Source organism: Sciurus vulgaris (genome assembly GCF_902686455.1).
Source record: "Sciurus vulgaris genome assembly, chromosome: 2".
Classification (NCBI taxonomy): Eukaryota; Metazoa; Chordata; class Mammalia; order Rodentia; family Sciuridae; genus Sciurus; species Sciurus vulgaris.
In genome coordinates this window covers 191,295,221-191,315,298 of record NC_136462.1, presented here as the reverse complement: position 1 = coordinate 191,315,298, position 20,078 = coordinate 191,295,221, and the positions used below count along the sequence as shown (strand labels likewise).

General features: G+C 56.0%; 1 protein-coding gene across 4 annotated transcripts in view; it reads right to left on the bottom strand.

Moving 5' to 3' along the window:
- The window catches only part of EYA2 (EYA transcriptional coactivator and phosphatase 2), a 205,322-nt gene that overhangs the window by 103,573 nt on the left and 81,671 nt on the right, over positions 1-20,078 (bottom strand). For 3 of the 4 annotated variants that reach the window (XM_079127952.1, XM_079127953.1, XM_079127951.1), the window contains exon 5: positions 13,849-13,965. The exons of the other annotated variant lie outside the window; for it this stretch is intronic. In XM_079127952.1, the coding sequence (XP_078984078.1) occupies positions 13,849-13,965 (117 nt within the window). The remainder of the gene's footprint in view (positions 1-13,848; positions 13,966-20,078) is intronic. 4 annotated transcript variants of the gene reach the window in all.

Genomic DNA, 20,078 nt, shown 5'->3' with positions numbered 1-20,078 from the left:
CCTGACTGGACATCGGGCCGCTCTGCCAGCTCCGCACACCCTCTGGGCCCTCGGGGCCACTGCACGCTGACACCCAGGGAGACAGGAAAGGACTCTTCCCGCTGCACAGCAGCACGGGGTCCTAAAGCAAGGATGCCAACAGGGCGTCCTGTTCTAAATTGTGACGCTTTGCCCCCAGGGAGCTTCCGCGTGGACTCTGTTGTAAGCAGCGCCTTGCGGCACCGTCTTAGCTGCGGAGCTTGATTTGGCCTTTATCTTCTGCACCTGGGCCAGGCGCCTGCCGTGTCCTCCACCTGGCCCTGGAAGCTTTGTGCTGTCCCCGAGCCTCAGTTTTCTCACCTGTCAAATGGCAAGAACTCCCTGGCAGCAGGAAGTGAGGACCGAGTGGTCAGAGGCAGGCCAAGGGCCTGGTCCGGCTGCTGGAGGCCCTGGGTCAGTGCCAGCCAAGTCTGAGCACTCAGCACCTGCCACTCCCTTAGCCACCCTTTCCTGGTGGCTGCCATGAGGCTGGCGATCACTGGGTATCCGCGGGACGCTTGGCGTCACTGCCTCGGGCTGCCATGAGGTGCACTTGCAGAGACATCTATTATGAATTCCCCGGGAGGGGCTGGCCGGCGGCGGGGGACAGAAAGGGCTGGTTTTAAAACAATAAAGCCGATTCTGCACGCTCTGCCGTGGTGTTTGGAGATCTTTGAAAGAGATATTGTGTGCTTGGGGAGGGGCGCCGGGAAGGGGGTCGTATTTATACTGTGAGGAGGGGGCCCTGACCTTTGCCGGCGGCGGCCCCTCGCCGCTGAACTTGCTGGGGTCCGGGCCCCCTGCGCCGCCACAGCCTCAGACTGAGACTAATGCGAGCCAGCTGAGCGGCGGGCCTCGGCCTCCCCTGCTGGGGGTTTCCATTCTTGCCAAGCCCAGGCACCTCTGGGACGGAGCACGGCTCTCAGGCCCAGGGACCCCGACGGGGTGATGCTGCGGGTGAGCTGCGTCTGAGAGCAAGGGTTGGACTCCAGGGCCCGTCCCTGGGAATAGAGCCTTTGTAGATGTAAAGATGTTAAGCTGAGGCCGCGCTGGATTAGGGGGTCACAAGAAGAGGGGCAACTGGGCACCAAGACACAGGGAACCCCAGAGGGGAAGAGGGCCGGATACTGGAGGGAAGAGTCTGCAGGCCCTGGAGGGCGCGGATTGCTGGCCGCCACCGGAAGCCAGCGGGAGGCCTAGAAGGGTTCTCCTGGAGCCTCCAGGAGCCAACCCTGCCCACGCCTTGATTTCAGATCCTGGCTTCCAGCACCCTGAGACTCGTGTTGTTTGGTGCCACCCAGATCCTGGGCCACGGAGTGCGACCCTAAGAACACTCCCTCAGGTGACCTCGCACACTTGCGGGTCTTCATCGACTTTCCTTCCAACGTTGGCAGGACCCCGTCACGGGCGCCAGGAGAGCCTGGCCTCTGAGTTGCAAAATTGAGGCTGCCTCCTGCCCCCAGCACTGGGACGCTGGGTCACCGGGCTGAGCATGTCCTCTCCCCCAGCCTCTGCCCCACGTCCATGCGGGGAAGATTTGAACTGGATTCCTGAGTCCAGGTTTTCCACATCTCCTGCCCCTCACAACTACCGCGTGGTCAGACCTCCTGTATCATGTTACTTCCTATTTTCTTACACCAACTTTAAATGGTCTCATGTTTTTGTATAGTGTAGCTTTATCTTAAGCCATAATAACTGTGAAAAATCACTCACGTCTTTTATTAGGTTTGACCGAGAGGAGACTTTATGTCACTACTGTAAAGAGAATCCATTCCACTTGCCATTGATAATAAACACACAAAAATAAGACACAGAGAAAACAAATGTTTTTAGGTCTGATAAATACGGTCACCCGTCAAAGATCCCAAACCTGGGATTTGCTCCCATTTTGTTTAAAAAAAAGGGAGTCAAGAGACATGGAAGGCATGCTAGAAACCAGGAGGGACTTCCTGTCTCACTTTATCATGGGGTTGGAAAGAGCAGAAGAGAAAAGAAAGGGCAGAGGACAGGCTTCCTCACGTGAGTGGCTTCTGGTCCCCTCTCACCTCCCATGAACTGATCTCTTATGCTAGTAACAGTCAGGAGAGGTGATGGTGTGCGTGGTGACAAACATCCCCAACATCTCAGTGGCCTGAATAACCCCAGGCTGGCTGAGCTCGTACGCTGTGTCCACTGTGGGCGAGCAAGGGCTCTGTTCCCTGGACTGTCACCAGTTAAGCAGTGCTGCCCGCCCCTGGCCCATCTGAACACTGTTGGAGACAAGAGCTCCTGGAGGGTCTGGTACTGTCCCTGGACTGCCCGGAAGGACCCTGGTCCTTCTACTCTCAACTCTCTGCCTCTGCTCCCTTCCCTGCCCACAAGAAGGGCAAGAGCTGCAACCCTGCCTCTGGGTCGTTTCGTGGGATCCAACGTTAGCACTAACGCGGTCACCGCAACAACCTGTCCTAGGTGTACCCAGACAAGTCCCTATCGGTAGCAGGCCAACTACGCCCGGTGGCGGCTGCCCGATCTGGAAATGACGTTTGATTGGAACGCAGCCACCACGTTTATTCAGTGGTCTGTGGCAGCGGTCCTGGTTCAGGGGCAGAGCTGAGCGGTTGATACCGAGACTACACACCCCGCAGAGCCCAAGGCACCTCCTGTTCTGAACTTTATAGAGAGCGTTTGCTAAACTGAGTCCGGAGACGCCAACCAGCTTCCTAGGCGCGCGTCCAGGGACCCCGGGGGGTCGATCTGGGCACCGCCGCTACTTCCTTGCCTCTGGGTGATCAAAAATATTTCCTGGTCCTGAGTTCTCAGCCGACATCACAGGGCACAGCGAGCTTCTCAGTGTGGATTGTGACTTCAGAAGCCCAAAGCCACTGACTTCTGGTCCTGCCCTCCTGCTATGCAGCCCCAGACGGAAGGTATGACCTCCCTCACTGTCCCGTGCTGGGAAAATACACCCTTTCCGGCCTTCCCAGCCTTCCAGGACCCTGCCCGGCTGTTCCAATGGTGACATTGAATGTCCACAGGCACAGTGACCCCGGCGGGTCTCATGGCACAGGGAGAGGAGTTAAATCCCCAGCAACAACAGACTCTAGAAATGGATCCACGGAGGACACAGCCCTACGACCCTCACTCCAAAGGGCGTCCCCCTGTGAGCACTCTGTCCACCGCCCTGTTGAGGTCCCGGGGAACTGTCTCTAGACCAGTCGGAGGAGCCTGGGAGCTGGAAGGTCTGCAGCCAGGACGGCCCTGCACCCACGGGGGGCTGCACGTCCCTCCGCGTGGCCAGCTCTCGGAGGCAGCACTGACGGGGGAGTGGCAGGGAAGCAGTCAGGAGGCCCCGGGAGGACAGTGCAGAGGTTGGAAGGGATCCCTGGTTGCCACAAAGGGACCCCCCAACACACCACGGGGGCGGCAGGTGGCTGCAGCAGGCACAGGCCCAGCACGGCGACCAACACACCAGAGCAGACAAGCGCTGAGAGACCCTGGGCTGCACGGGAGGTGAAACGGGACGTTGGAAACATGGAACTGCCCCTTGCAAGGGGGTGCCGGGCACCATGCACCTCCCCAACCAGGACAACGGCCAGCACGTCAGGCACCCCGACCTCGTCCCGGGCCTGCCCTGAGCCCTGGGCACGGATCACCTGCATCCAGCCGGTGACGGCTGCTCCTGTAGACCCATTCCACAGATGAGGCTCTTAAGACCCAGAGGAATGTCATTTGCCTAAAGCCCCAAGGTCAGTGAGTGGTGAGGCTGGACTCAGTCCCAGGCGCATGGCTTTCCCTGTGCAGCTGGGAAGCCAGACCGGGGCGAAGGCACGTACGGACTCTGAAGGACTCCAAGTCGCGTGATTCAGTGGGAAGCGTACAAGACGAATTCAAAAGACAAAATGCATGGCAAGATGCTATTCATGACTGTAAAACCCTGGAACTTTCTACTGGTGGGAAAATAGCACACGTGTAAATGCATAGTGACACTTCTGGAAAGATACACACTGTTATGGCTTATGTGGTTTAAAAAATACTGAAAAATAAGCAGTATAAAAAGGCAGGTGGATTTGGGCTTCAGGACTACGCTGGCGGTCTGGGGCACACGGGAGCTATTGAATATGAAACACCCCAAAAGAGCTGGAAATTCCCTGCAGGTTTCTTGGCTCAGGGGGAGAATGTCTGGCCTCGAGGCAGACGGGTCTGGCTCTGAGTCCCTGTTCCCATCTGACTTTTAGGAGCCGATAAAATTCGATTTGTTGTAAGGGGCAAACTGTGCACACCATAGTCTGGCTTCTGAGTAGAGATGGGGTCACAGTGTGTCTGTTGGTCTGTCTCTGCTGGGGCAGCTCCCTGCCCGCGGCTGTCCCCGTTCCCCTTCCTGCCCATCCCTAATTATCCTGGGCGGCCCGGGCGGGAGCAGGCCTCTGGCTCTCATCTCTAAGGACCGACCTGAACAGGACCCTCGGCTTTCGTGTGTTCTTGCTTTTCTCTTTCTCTCACTCCACTCCCCTAATTATCGGGTGGGAGAGGATTTATTCTGCCATCTTTTCATCAAGATTGCAGGTGCAGACCTTGGTGGGGGCTCAGCTCTTACTTCATTGAGACAGAAATAAAAAGGATAAGGAAACGGGCTTTTGGTCCTTCAGCATGGAAGGATGAGCTGGATGATTCTAGAACTTTCTCAGCGGGGTCACCAGGTCCAGCAGGGTACTGACACAGGCCTGTCTGAGAACCCTGACTCCACCACAGTGCCTGACCTGAAGGAGGAGGCTGGAGAGGGAGGACCAGAGGGAGACAGGCACTGTGCCTGGTGCCGAGCGGCTCTGCTGACCCCACCGCAGTCACCGGCTCTTCTGAGATGCAAAACAGATCACCTCCCTGTTTTAAAACCCCAAAGTCTTCCTGGTTCGTCCAGGAAAAGTCCCGAAGCCTTCATACTCGCTTCTGGCCTCGCCCCTGCTGACCTCATCCTCTGCCCCTGCCCTCCTCTCCCAGCCTCCGGCCTCCTGCCTGCTGGGAGCACTCTCCTGATTCCATGCACGGCTCTGTGGTCACCTCCTCAGAGACCCTGCTGTCCTTCCCAGCTCCTCGTGGTTCCCTCTCCCTGTTGATGTCCCTGGAGCGTCACTGCACCCAGACGCGCTCTGTCACTTGCTCCCTCCCTCCACCCCTGGCTGTGCACTGGATCGCGCCCCCACCCCCGCCCGTAGGCCAACAGCTCTAAGTCCCAGTGCCACTGTTGGGAGGGGGCTTAGGGAGGGGACTAAGGTCAGACCGGGTCAGAAAGGCCATCACGTCATAGTTGGTGTCCTTATAACAAGAGGAAGGGACACCGGAGACCCTTCTCCAGGCAGTCAGAGGCGAGGCCAGCACAGCAAGGAGGTGGACATGCAGGCCAGGAGGACAGCCCTCTCGGCGGAATCTGCTGGCACTCAAGGTGGGACTTCTGGCGTCTAGACCTGTGAGAAAACAAAATCCTGTCCCTTAAACCATCGAGTCCGCAGTCCTCTGATGCAGGCCGGTGTCCTCTCCCTGGGACATGAGGTCCACAGGCTTGGCTGCTGGCTCAGGACTGCCGGCTGGCCCCTGGCCTGCTGCCTGGGACAGGGCCTTTCTCACGGTCGTTGGCTGAGTGAGTGACAGACGTCTCCACCCCCACAGCCATCTCCCCTGCCTTGGCTGCCACCGTGCAAACCAGCCATGGCGTGTGGCACGCTGCTTGGAAAGCCATGGGGATGCTCTGGGGACACAAGTGGCATTCAGCGGGCAGGCAACGGGGTGCTGGACCTACTGCCACATGTGGGTTAAGCCCAGCAAACTGAAGACGATTCTCAGGTCCCGTCTGACTTTCGAGCGGCCACCAGACATTCACGTGGACGAAGGCCTGGCTAGGGTTCCAGGCCATGGGGGTCTGTCCAGCCCCCACCCAGCTTTGTGATGTCACTGTCCTGGAAGACAGCCTGCCACTTCATTTTTGTAGTGACCACACCAGCCCGCAAGGGACAAGGGCAGGTCACAAGTCTTTGGGACTGAGCCTTGAGGCTGTCAAAATCTGAAACACGTCTTCTCTGGTTCCTTTGTAGCAAATGCTAGTTGACCTGTCTTAGTATGTCCGTCCATCGTACCCCTAAATACACAGGGAGTCTTCTCAGGTTTTTTACAAGTTTCTTCAGTGGTAGCTGGACACAGCATGTTTATTTGATTTATTCTAGGTGGAGCTGAGGATGTGCGAGGCCAGCGCTCTGCCACTGGGCCGCGATCCCAGCCCCATCTCAGGGTTGTAACACACATGGAACCTTGTAGGATTGGGGTTGGCTGGGAGAATAGCTCAGTTGGCGGAGCACTTGCCTCCCAAGTACAAGACCCTGGGTTCAAGTTGTCAGTCAGGCTACTGTGAATCTTTGCCCTTCATTATGTTGTTCAGAATGGCCACACTTGGTCAGATAGTGTTCAAAAATGTGTTTTCTAAGTCGGGTGTGGTGATGCACACCTGTGATCCTAGTGGCTAGGGAGGCTGAGGCAGGGGGATCACGAGTTCAAAGCCAGTCTCAGCAACTTAGCGAGGCCCTAACGTAGCAAGACTCTGTCTCAAAATAAAAAAATAAAAAGGACTGGGGATGTGGCTTAGTGGTCAAGTGCCCCTGGGTTCAATCCCTGGTACCAAAAAAAAAAAAAAAAAAGGTATTTTCTAAATTATCTTATTTTTAGAGTTCATAGTGAGAGCATCTTGGTGACTTTTAAAAACACATACAAACAGGATGATTACACCACCCAGGGCCCCAGTAGGGGAAGAGAACTGGCAAAAAGGCAGCCTGTGTTCCCTTAGGCCTGCACGGGAGTCAGCTTTTTAAACAAATTTGTTGGCGACAACTTAACTTTTCTTCTCTGGGAAATTTCTTATAAAAGATTTCTGGTATTTGCTCAGTTTTTGAAAGCGTGGAATGACTGGCCGACGCATGGACACGTGCCCTTCATGGAGTAGGCCACCGCCTGGCCCGGGGACCAGGGTCCCAGGCCAGCCTCCCCTCCCCCTTCCTGACCCACCCCCTCCCCCCGGGCTCCCCACCATCTTGGTCTGTGACCAGTCACAGATGGACAGGGCAGCTCAGGGCCAGAATGTCAGGGGGCATCCACGTTCCAGATGCCCTTCCACATGTGTGCTGCTGTCATTCACTGCTGTCCACTGTCTCGTCCTGGACTGTGAGCCCCAGGGGACAAGGGCAGCCTCTGCCCAGTATACCTCAGTCCAGCATGGTGCTGGCACCAGGAGCCACTTCTTTGCCCCCTGGGGGACGATGGCCGCATGAAGAGGCCAGCCCGGTCCCACCTGCTCTCCACGCCACACGCAGACTGGCAGGGAAGCGTCTGAGGTCCTTGGCTTTGCTGCTTTGCCCTGGAAATCCCTCTCGGGAGGACGCGGAAGGGAGGTGCCTAAGGCTGCGAAGGATCACCCTCGCGCACTGGCTCCTCCGGGGAAAGCTCTCTCGGCCCAGGCTGCGTAACACAGCGCCACTGACCAGCGGGCTTAAGTAGCGGAGATTCGGTCCCACCCGTCTGGAGGCTGGAAGGCCAAGATCGAGTTTCCTGGTGAGGCCGCTCTTCCTGCTTGCAGATGGCGCCTTCTGGATACGTCCTCCCCTGGCCTTCCGGGTGTGAGCACTGGGGTGGGGTGGCGGGGAGGGCAAGCCATCTGTCCTCACAAGGACACCAACTCAGTTCAGAGGGCTCGACCTCACGACCTCAGCTGACCCCGGTTCCCTGGCGAAGGCCCATCTCCAAACACCATCACATCAGGGCTTGGAGCTTTAACACACGTGGTTCAGGGGACACGGTTCAGTCTATAACCCGTACTGGTCACCCTCTCACCCACCCCAGCATTAACCAGGTTAAGAGTTGACGGTTACACTTCCCTTAGAGCTGGGCTCCCCCATCCCTAGCCACATTTTCGGTATCATAAATTAAGAGGAAACAGAACTAAACGCTACACTCCTCAGCCTCACGAGCCCCATTTCCAGTGCTCGGTGGTCCCAGCTGCTGGATGCCAGCGTGGACCCAGGATGACCCGTGACCACAGGATTTCCATCGGACCGTGCCGCCTTAGCAAGCTGTTAATTAGAGTCCCCGCTGGTCCCCAAACCAATTCGCCATTTCCGTCTATTTTCACCTGTCACTTGCAGCGGCAAATTTTGGAGAGGGGTGACCAGAGCTAACCTGTTATCCAACCAGAGGAAAAGGCCATCTCTTTGACCTCCCGGTGTCCTCCATGTGGAAGACCTGAGTCGAGAGGGTGGCCGCCTGCCAGCCTAGGCGAAGGTGACCTGGGGCAGGTGCCCCATGGGGCCAGCAGGACGTGCTGGGAACCTCACCCAGCCTGTCGTGAGCAGAGGAGTTGCTGATTCACACCAGGAAACCCGACCTCAGGCCAGCAGCCCCGGGGTGCCAGGCCCGGCTCCCATCCTGAAGGACGATCAGGCCGGCGTCGCCTGCTCAGAACTGGCTAGGGCAGGACAGCCCGAAAGTTGCCGCTGCCAAGAAGAAGTGGGGACATGGCCCCTCTTCACCGGGAGGCGGCCCTGAGCCCCAGACACCACTACTCAGGTTCCCACGGACACACCTCATGGGCGAAAGAAGCAGAAGCTGGCCCCCACAGGGCCTCCGTGGCTCCTGGGTCACCGCTTGGCTTGTGACCCGATCCTTCCATTCCTGGCACCTGTGGTTTGGTTGAGGAAATATGGAGTCGGACATCAGGAGGGAAGCAGAGAGACCCGCCTGCACCTGCTGGTCAGCTCCACGGGGAAGCAAGGACAGCTTGAGATCTGAGGCCAGTGCTGGACGAGGAGGACAGTCCCCCCAATACAGTCTTAGGGCTGGAAAAACGAAAAGACCTGCTCTGCTGGGACCTGCTGTCATCTGGCAGCCGTGGACTCAAGTCCAGCAACACCCTCCATCCCAGCTTCAGCCGGGCACAGCTTCCAGCTTGACCCAGCCCTCGCCACCCTCGCCGGACGCCTGGCTCACGCCCCTCCTGCACCCCACTAGAGCCCTGCGCTATCCACATATGAAGCCCCGACTCAGAGGAACCACACCCCAGAGCAGGGGCCCCCATAGAACTGCTGTAGGATCACTTTAAAAAGAAGGGCATTTTTTTTTTTTTTTTATACCAGGGATTGAACCCGGGGCACTCAACCACCAGGCCACATCCCCAGCCATTTTTATTTTTTATTTTAAGACAGGGTCTCACTAAGTTGCCGAGGCTGGCTTTGAACTTGTGAGCCTCCTTCCTTAGCCTCCCAAGTCAATGATGGGATTGCAGGTGTGCTACTGCATCTGGCTCACATGTGATTTGATTTGAAACGTAAATATTTCTTTCCAGTATGTTGTCCGTGATTTGTTTGGTTTGCTTGTTTTTGTTTTGACTTCACCCTCACTTCTGGTGTTCTTTGCCATGTCCCTCCCACAGCTGAACTTGTCCTTCTTCCCTCCCTCCCCCTCTCCCTTTCTTCCTTTCATAGAGGGGACTGAAGCCAGGGGTGCTTTACCTCTGTACTACATCCCCAGTCCTTTTGATTTAAAAATTTTGAGACAGGACCATGCCAAGTTGCTTAGGGCCTTGCTAAGTTGCAGAGGCTGGCCTTGAGCTTGCGATCCTCCTGCCTCAGGCTCCCGAGCAGTTGGGATTATAGGCGTGGCCACTATACCCAATTGGTCCATCTTTTCCTTTATGGATCTTGGATTTCTAAGTCACGGGTAGAAAACACATTTCCACTCCAAGGTCGTAAAAATGGTGCTAATTCTTGTTTCAGTACTTTTCTGGTTTCCTTTGGACATTCAAACTGTGTGTCCACTTGGGTTTTTTCTGGTGCATGGTAATGGGGCGTGATGTTTTCCAGCTGCGCGGTGGTTCCAATACCAGTCGCTGGACAACCCATCTTTCCCCAGGGACTCGAGGTGCCACTTCCTAGGGACTAACCCTCCCGTCTTGGGTCCCTTCCTGGACTGTGTGTTCCCGCCCGTCGGTCCATCTGTCTGTCCATACTAGCATCACACAGCAGTGAGGACGGAGGCTTCCTGAGATCCTTACCCGGCAGCCTGCCCAGCACCCACTGCTCTTCTGGTAAATATTTCTCCAAGTTCGACCTGGTTTACAAAGGAAGGAAGAATTGGTCCCAGATGCAGAAAGTGGGGCCGCCAGAACTGAAGGCAGCACTTGTGGTCACTGCTGCCCCGAGGCGCCATGCTCATGCAGCAGGTGGCCCTGTGTTGGCTGGCACGTGTACCAGGAGATGGGCACTTCAGACCTGGAAGTGGGCACTGGTGTTGGTCAGTGCCCAAGGAGGGTGACCTGGGGAGAGCTACCAGGTTTAAGCATGGGCTTGCCCCTTGACCCAGAGTCCCACTTCCTGAAAGCTGCCCTCCAGCTATGCTTGTATCAATCAATCAATAAATGAATACATAACATACCTATGGGTTTTCATAGCCACGTTGATAGTAATTGCAAAAGACTGGAACTGAGCCAAACAGTCTCTGAGGGGTTAAATCACTCATGGCACATCATTCGATGGAATAATAGATGCCCAGGAAAAAGAACGAGGACGTTCTGTCTCCATAGTGACTTTCAACGTTCTCTAAGGCATACGGCTACATGAAGCAAGAAAGTGCAGAAGGGTGGAGAGTCTGTTATCTTAAAAACAAGAGCGTGGGCAGATGCTCCTGCACATCTGGAAAGCACCACATCTTTCTTCCCTATAGGCCGTGAGTGGTACAGAACTGCACCCAAATAACAGGGCTTAGTAAGAAAGGTGGGGCCAGACCGCTGCTCAATGCAGCTTTGCAACCAGAGTATCAGCAAAAGCAGTAATGATCCAAATAAAGCACCGTAAACAGTGCAAAGAACCACCAAATACATGACCCACAGGGGAGGCCACAGTAAAGGATGGACTTTGCTTTGAAAGGTGAAGCACCTTGGCGGGAGGGCCGGGAAGACCAGGGAGGTGTTGGGCCATAAGAACCAGGACCAAGTGCACGGAGATCGGCCAGGCCAGTGAAAGCAGCCCCTCCAAAGCAGAGCCCATGGGGCGGCAGGAGAGGAAGGGGCTCCCATGAGGTTGGAGGCCCAGAACTGGCCAGGTGTTTTGCAGGTAGCTGCTCTTGTCACCCAGGCTGGGAAAAGTACAAATGACCCAACGCAGTGGGACAGCAGAACAGACCTGCTAAGCGGGATCAGCGTTGGAGACGGGGGCCAGGGGACAGAAACAGCAGAGGGACATTCGAAGAAAGAGTGGCCGAAACACTTCCAAATTTGGTGAAAACTACAAACCCACAGATCTAAGAAGCTCGGTGAACCCAGAGCACGAGACTCGTGAAGGAAATCGCACCAAGACCACGGCTGTCACGAAAACCTGCCGCAGAAGAGGCCAACTCTGAAGCAAGCGGGAGGCTCAGTGTGGGACGCTCGACTTGAAGATGGGAGGCCCTGGGTTTGATACCCAGCAGAGAGAGCGAGGGAGGGAGAGGGGGAGGGGGAGGAGGAGAGGGGGAGGGAGAGGGGGAGGGGGAGGGGGAAGAAGGGAAGGGGAGAGAGAAAGAGGGGGAAGGAGAGGTAGGGGAGAGAGGAAGAGAAAGAGGGGGAGAGGGGGAGGGGGAGAGAGGGGGAGGGGGAGGATGAGGGGTAGGGGAGAGAGGAAGAGAGAGAGAGGAAGGGAGGGGGAGGGGTAGAGGGAGGGGGAGAGAGAGAGGACAGGGGATGAGGAAGAAACCAGTGTCCCTCTGGAGTTACCCTAGTCATTTCCTTATGTCTGAATCACAGACGGACTAACTGTTGTCATGGTAACAGGCGATATGACAGACGCTCACATTCCACTTCTATTTGGGAAAAGAACTTCCAAATGAGCTCAGAGGTACTGTTAAGAGCGGTTAATGGTGTGGGGACAGGAGCCTGGGTGGATGTAGGACCAAGGCCTATTTTTTTGATTTTTATTTGTCCTAATTCGCTGTAGATGACAGTAGAATGCCTTTCATGGGCCTTTTCTTATGACCACAGGGACGTATGGAGGGCGGGCAGTGGCGTGGCTGCTTTGGACCCAGGGTTTCTTTGGGGATGGTGAAAATGTTGGGGTGTCGGTCGTGTTGGCGCCAGGACTCTGAATGTTCCCAAAACCCACTGGACTGGGCACGTCCCAGGGGCAGAGTGTACAGGGTGAGAATTATATCTAGCAGAAAATAAATTAGTTAAAACAGAAAGAAGGAATACGTGTCTGTTGGAAAAACAACTAGAGAAGCAAGATTCTAGTACTTCAGATGGGAAGAGACCTGAAAGATCATGGCATGGGACGTCCCAGTAGGCACAGTTTCGGGGGGGACCCTCAGCAGACCTCCCTGGGAAGACTGCCTCCCAAATCCCATTCCTGGGGAGTCCCGAGGTGCAACACTCTGGCCATATCCTACACGGGCTCTGGAAGGTCCTCCTTTAACTTGAAGCCACACACCACTTACCCAGCGTTCTTTGATGTATCTGACCGTGACCTTTTCCAACCCCTTTGTATTCCTATGGAGCAGTCATTAGCACTAGAGCTGTGGAATGCAGACCAGTGCAGCTCAGTGACTCGTCCGATGTCACACAGCTTATTGGTGCCAGAGGTGGGCTAGGTTTCTTAAACCTGACACAGGTTCATTTCATAAATCCAGTACAAGTCTCTGGCCTTGGGTGTCCCCAGCTGAGGTGCCTGGTTCTAAGCCCCGTTTTACCCATTCTTGAGTCCCGTGTCCCCATGCTGTCCCTGAAGTGGCTGCTGGTGGGTTCTGAGCTTCGGTGTTTGTATTCACCGAAGACCTCTGTGGTCCACACGTTCAGGTTCAGGCCCTCACAACCTTCTCACGGCAGCTTTGACCCTGTGCTGGGACTCAGAGTCCACAGGCAGGAGACAGAGGCAGAGGCAGAACAAAGGACCCAGGGTCAAGGGCAGGGGCTCTGGGGTGGGGCTGGGACTTCACCGCGTCTCCAGGGGGCTCCTCATGGTCCGTTTCTTACTGCGTTTGCCATGAAATCTAAACTTCTTATCCTGCAGTGGGAACACCAGTCGCCTCCTCTATGCCTCGGTGTCCACTTGAGAGTGACAACAGGGCTGTGTGGATGACCCACAGGACGCCACCTGGCGCCTAGCGAGAGCTCCGCGAGGTTAGTTGGCACCGTCCAGGGGGCAAGCCAGACCGGGGCTGCTCTTCCTTCCCTTCTCAGGCCCCGGGCGGGGGCTCCCGCACCTGCACCCAGCATTTCCCCATGTCTGGTCTGCAGTGGATTCGCTTGTCCCAGCTCTTCCAATGCAAGGCAGCTGCTCGCACAGCCCGGAGGCCCTGCAGAGCGCAGGCCTGCCCTCTCCCCTGAGGTCCCCCTCCTACGTGGCCTGTCACCGCTCCAGCATCGCGGGTCACCATTGGGAGCCTCCATGCATCGACATCTCCCCCCACACGGCCTCCGCACTGGCCATTCCCTCTGTCCCCAGTGCTGCCCCTGGTGGCCCTGCCTCATCCTCTGGGTCTCTGTCCAGCGCCATCTCACAACGCCTTCCCTGATGTGGCTTGGGCTCAAGCTGCACGGGCGCCTCGGCCCCACGGTCACAGCCCACACTGCTATGGCTGCCTCACGGACCCCTCAAAACTCCTGGGCATATCTGTTGGCCTGCGGTGTCCGTCGCCCCGCCGCCACGGAACAGCCCCGAGGGCGGATCCCAGGCCTCACTGCCCACCAGCAAGCCCCAGCCTGCGACGCGCCTGCACGGCTGGAGTGGGGGTCTGTCCCAGGAGCCGGCGCCCGAGGAAGGACGCCCCGCGCAGGCGCCCGGGCGCCACACTGACCGTGCATCTGGTAGGCGTAGGGGCTCTGTCCAGGGGCCGCGGTGCTGAAGCCGGAGCCGTAGCCCAGGAATCCGCTCTGGCTGGGGGAGTGGTTCAGGCTGTCCTCCGTCTTGATGCCTTGGGAGGAGGAAGAAGCACCAAGGACACAGGGTTAGGAGTTCCCACCCCTGCGGAGACCCACCGGTCAAGGCAGCAGCGCGTGGTCCCATCGGCTTCCAGAGCAGCCGGGCTCGGGAGCGGACAGGGCTGCGCATGCGCTCTGCTTGGCCCGCATCACATTTTCAAGGAAAAATCTGAACGAGTTACTATTTTTTGAAAACCCATAACATTTCACCCCCAAATATACACTTATGGCTTCTCTGACCACAGGATGGTCCTGCAATGCGTGACCACGCTACCAAGTGACAACAGGCTGTCCTTCGGTTCCCCTGGCCTGTTTCCCGGGTCATTCGTGGATCCGGCGCTCTCCGTGACCTCAAGCCTGGTGTTCGTATGCTCTTTTCTTTTAAATACATTCTAGGACGCTCTGAAAAGTGGAGAAGGGGAAGCAACACGAGGGCCTCACCTTTGGTCCATGCCGTCAGCTTCACGCTACCTGCCTGGCTTTGGGGGCACGGGAGCCTGGGGGCACGGGACCCATTGAGTAGCCATGTATGGCTTAAATGTCCATCGTGATTCTGGGTGAAGGGTGTCACTTAATGGTGAGGGACACTCTCTGCTCTGCACACGGGGGACATGCTTAACCAAAGACCCTCTAGCCACAGCTCTAAGTCACTCCCCATGATTACCCAAAGCACAGGTGCCAACCCCACAAGCACCAGGAAGGGGAAAGGAGTGGGTAGAGGGCTGCAGGCTGAGCCAGGTCCCGTGGCTACTGGCTTTCTTTTCTTTTCTTTTTTGTGGTTCTGGGGATTGAACCCTGGACCTTGTGCATGCAAGGCCTGCACTTTACCAACGGGGCTGTATCCCCAGCCCTTGCTTTCTTTTTATTAAGATGCAATGAACACACTCTAGAAAATTCCAACAGTCAGCAGGTATAGAGAAAAGTGTCCTTCTCCATCCGCGACCCCAAGCCCAGCTCCCTTTCCCACAGGCAGCCCCCACTACCAGGCTGTAGCCCTTGTGTCCACCTCTGGGCATGGACCTGCGCATGGACAGGCATGCAAAGTTACTGGGAGGATTCTACACGGACTCTTCTGCAATCTTCTCTTTTATCGCTTCAAAATATGTGACACTGATCATTCTCCATCAGATCATGAAGTTCTTCCTTACTTTCTACTTACAGTGTGCAGTAGTTCATGGATACAAATATGCACACACACATATATTTGCTGCAGTTTGCTTTTATAGCCATGACACACACATTTTCGTGTCACGACATTTTCGTGTCACGTACAAGTATACCTTTTGGGTAAACTCCCTGCAGCTGGATGTCAGAGTCTAAGGGCAGAAGACATTTTTGTGGACATTGCTAAGTAAATGGGGTTATAAGCAGTGAATGTCTGCTTCCCCGTGCGCTCTTTTAAATCACTATTAAACCTGCTCGTCTTCGTCTGTCTTCTAAGTAGAGAACAGTATCTTGTTGCAGTTTGAATTTCCATTTCTTTAAAGAAAATGTCTGTTTCTGGGGGGGCTGAGGTTTCCCCTTCCTCCCCCAGTCACCCCTGGGAAGCGGGAGATGGACTCCGAGTCAGGAGATACGGCTGGAGTCCTGGGGCTCGGCTGGACTCCTTGGGGACCTGCACAGTTTCTCCTGCCACCTCAGCTGGGGAGCCTCCTTCCGCACGAAATGCAGGGTTGTCGGGAAAGTGAAGGGAGAGGAAAGACGGACGCCTCCAGCTCTGAACAAGGCGCTTGAAAGCACAGCTCTGGCGTCCTCACGGCAAATCCACAAAACAGGCAACGTCATCTCCCCCGCTTTAAAGATGAGGAAACCGAGGTTCAGAAAGCCAGCCCACGCGACAGGGCCCCGCACTGGCAGCTCACTGCGAGCTCGAGACTCCGCATCTCGATCCCTCCCAACAATGGTGGGAAGGGGGTTCTGGTGCGGTATGAGGTGTCCCCTCAAAGCTCCCGTCTTGACGCAGGAGTATCAGAGGTGAAATGGGGATTGCGAGGGCTGTCACCCGATCGGCCCACCCTAGTTGGGAAGGACTGAGTGGGGACTGTAGGCGGGTGGGTGTGGCGGGAGGAGCTGGGTCCCTGGGGGCGTGCCTGGAAGGGCTCCTCTCTCTGCTTCCCGGCCAAGAGAATGGAACCACGCCCCCCACCAGGATGTTCCGCGCCACCTCGGGTCCAGAGCCACGCGGTCAGCCCACCATGCATGGAACCTCTGAAACTCTGAGCCCAAATTAACTTTTCCTCCTCTAAGTTGTTCTTGGGTATTTTGGTCACAGGGATGCTAAGCTGACTGTCACAAGGGGTTTTATGCAGTGGACGGTGAGTCTTCAGTGGTGACAAGGGTAGCGGAGGTACTCCACACCTTCCGCTGCTCAGTGCGCTCGGAGCGCTTAGCTGTGCGTTAGGGGCAGCCTGTCTCCCTGGGCACCTGGAGTCACTCTGACCTGTGTGGTGACCCCGAGGTCCCGCATGCCCGCCTGTCCCTGGGCTCCCTCGCGCACTCTGCTCAAGCCACGGCCTCAGCCACTTTCATTCATTTTAGTGGCTGACGTCAAAGTACCGGTCAGCACTGTGGAGCCAGCTAGTCCCGAGAGTGCGTTCTGGGCTGGTTCCAGGCCAAGACGGAGGGACGCGTCTCCTCCTGCAATGCCAGAGCGTCGTCTTGGCTGGACAGGAGCATCGTGATGGGTCTCATGGAGGGCGCACCTTTCATTTTAAATAGACACAATTGCAAGAACATTCGTGGACTCGGGGCCTGTGCAGAGTGCACGCCCTGCTCTCGGTCCCTCCTCTGTCTGCTAACACCTCTCACCCTCCAGTTCTCAGCGTACACGCTGCCTCCCAGGAAGGGCTTCCAGGACCCCCGTGGCCCCTCCACTCACTTCTCCCTCATGTCACTCATCACAGCCTGTCTGTTTATCACCTGTTCCCTCCTGAGGCTGAGAGCTGAGGAGGGCTGGGCTCAGGCCAGCCTCGTCCACGGCAGTCTCCCACACATGGCTCCCTGTCTGGCATGTATTAGGTGCTCAATAAATATCTGATGAAGGAATGAACACGAAAGAAAAAAAACAAGGATTTTCACTTCTTTTGTTTGCCAAAGGGCTGGACCCCAAAATTCTGACCCGTGAGGCTAGGAGGAGATGGCCAGGGGATGTGAAGGGCTTCATCCTGTAAGTCAGTGTCCCCAGGTGGCAGTCTGGGGACCAGCCACAGGTTCACAATGGGAAAGGTCAGGAAGTGAGGAGGAGACGCTTGGAAACCCTACAGTGACCTGGTGCTGCTCGGACACAAGGCCTTGTCTCTAGACTTGTATTTTGCAGATCTTTTTAAACGTTTAATTTCACTCATTTCTTTTTATGTTACCCAAGGGTCAGTCCAGAATGGACTGAAATTCTACAGCAAAAAGTGAAACCCTGGTCCTCCCCACCTATGAGAAGCACTGCGCCAGGGACGGGCAGCTTCAGGGCAGGGTAACGCGGACCCCGTACCGTGCGCACAACCACCGCCAGGAACCTCTGGCGTGGCTCACGGGGGGCGGGTCAGAGAGGGTGTGGACGCCCGGGCATACTCTCACTCCTCGGGCCACCAGGATGTCCTCAGCACCCGCAGCACGCCCGAGACACAGGCTTCCGCTGCCGGACCCTGCGTCCGGGGCAAGGAGATCTGGGGAGAAAGACAGGCGCGACGCTCGGGGTAGCAGAACCACGCCGCGGGCACTCTGGGGAGCGACTGGATTTCTGGGGCTCCATGTGCAGTCTTGATGGTGTTATATGGAAGAATAGAGCAGAAAAGGACACAGTGATGTTGGGTAAGGGGGAATAAGGAGTTAGAATTTTAAATAGAGTGATCTGAGAAGGTCCCACGAAGGAGGTGATGTTTGAACAAAAACCCAAAGGAAGTGAGCGAGCAAGATATGTGGATCCTCCAGGCAGGAGGAACAGTATGTGCAAAGGCCCTGAGGTGGGGTTATACTTCGTATGTTGGACGGGCAAACATCAAAGAGGCCCGTGTTGGAGAACAGAGTGAGCAAGGAGGTCAGAAGGCTGTGCAGTGGGGCAGGGCAGGCGTACTGCAGGGAACCTTTAGCTTTGACCTGGAGTGGCGGGAGTCCTGGAGAGCTCTGAGCAGAGAGGACAGAGCGGAACTGGTTTGTGCCTAAAATATCCACAGCTCTCTGTGTCTCAGATCCGAGCCACGGTGCAAATCCTTGGTGGGTTCACCACAGCCGCTCTGGGACGCCCCCTGGGCTGTGCCTTCCATGCTCTGAGCCCCAGGTTTCTCATGAAGACAAGGAGGGTCTTGAGCCAAATTCATGCTTGCCAGTCCCAGTGCTTGGTGCCACCTGCCAGGTGCTCCTGCATCCCCCCAATACTCTTTGTATTTTTAAAAAATGTGCTCAGGGCCTGGGAAGTAGCTCAGTGGTAGAGCGTTTACCCAGCATGCATGAGGCCCTGGGCTTCATCCCTGGCACCACAAAAGAAGAAAGATCGACTCAACTTAAAAACGATCTGCTTGCCCTTAGCAATAACGATCAAGAAATCGCAGGATCAGTATGTAATATATTAAATAATATGTTATATACAATGTATGTTAAAATAAATATACAACATGAAATCCTTTTGTGGTTGATTTGGGTGCACAAGGAGAGAGGACCACCTGAGGTCCTGCCGGCACTCAGGCACCTGTGCAGGCAGCCGTCAGGGGGTCTCGCAGACCCGCCCTTGCTCTCCCACCCCGCTCTCCCCGAGCTCCTCGCTGGCCTTGACTGTGGGCTCGTGGGCTCTGCTGACCTCGTGGGGAAGCATGGGGCGGGGGAACAGCCTGTCCTGCCGGGAACAACCCTCCCCTTGTGTTTCCTCTTGGGTGGCCCCGGGCAGGCGTCAAAAGATTCTGGGACAGTCCTGCCTGCTGAGAGGACCGGCTCTTTCCACTTCTGCCATTAGATGCCAGCAGATTTGCGTCCTGTTCAGGCAGAACCCACTGTGGTAGAAGCTCAGGTACGCAGGGGACACTGTGGCTGAGATAGGGAACCAGCCCGGGTGGCGGGCAATGGGTGAATGGATAAACGACCCGTGACCTTTATACACAGTGGAATGTGTTCAGCCGTGAAGAGTGAGGTCCTGTTGCTTGCTGCAAGGCGCACAAAATTGGGGGACCTTACGTGAAATAAGCTACACTTACAAAGACAAGGTCCCCGTGTTCTCTCTAATATGTGAAAGCTAAAAAATAGTCGACCCAAATGTCGAGGAGTGATTACAAGAGGCTGGGCTTGTGAATCAAGGGAGGCCAGATTGGATCGGGCACGCTGTGTGCGTGTACTAAAATAGCCCGCGGAGCCCCACCATAGGGCCAGTTGACACATGGCAGTAAGAAAAGAAATTCAAACACACCGCGGTGCGATCTTCCCAGTTCCTCCCATCAAGATCAAGGTCTTTCCCTACCCCATAAATAGTGACAAATTTTGGGTGGAAAAGCAAGTTGCGAGAGAATGCACGTTGCTGTCTGTGGTTGGAGGGTCTCTCCATCAGGGTCAGCAGCTGCAGCCCCCGGCCAAGGCCACCTGCCGCTGCGTCTGTAAGTGAAGACGTCCGGCACCCCCGGCATGCCTGCTCACTCCTGGCTGCTTGCGCTCCACACTGGCGGAGCCAGGAGGTGTGGTGGCATCTCACGGTCTGCAGAGCAGCAGCATATACTATCCTGTTATTTCCAGAAAGTTCTCAGGCCCTGTCCCACATAAAGAAATGCCTGAGAGCCAGGCACTGTGGCACATGCCTGTGACCCAGAAGCTCGGGAGGCTGGGACAGGAGGATTTTGAGTCCAAAGTCAGCCTCAGCAACTTAGTGAGACCTTGTCTCTAAATACAAAACAAAAGGGCCAGGATGTGGCTCATGGTTAAGTGCCCTGGGTTCAATCCCCGGGAGCAAAATAAAGAAAAAGAAAGGAATGCAGGGGACTTATAAACCTCAAACGCAGGGCTGCAGGGGTCTCCGAGAAGAAAGGAAGGCCACCTCCCTTTATTTTTTTAAGTTGGATGGTCTGTTCTTGGGTGTTTGTGGGATTGCTCGTTATACTTTCCCAGATGTCTTAAACATTGCATAATAATCGGAGAA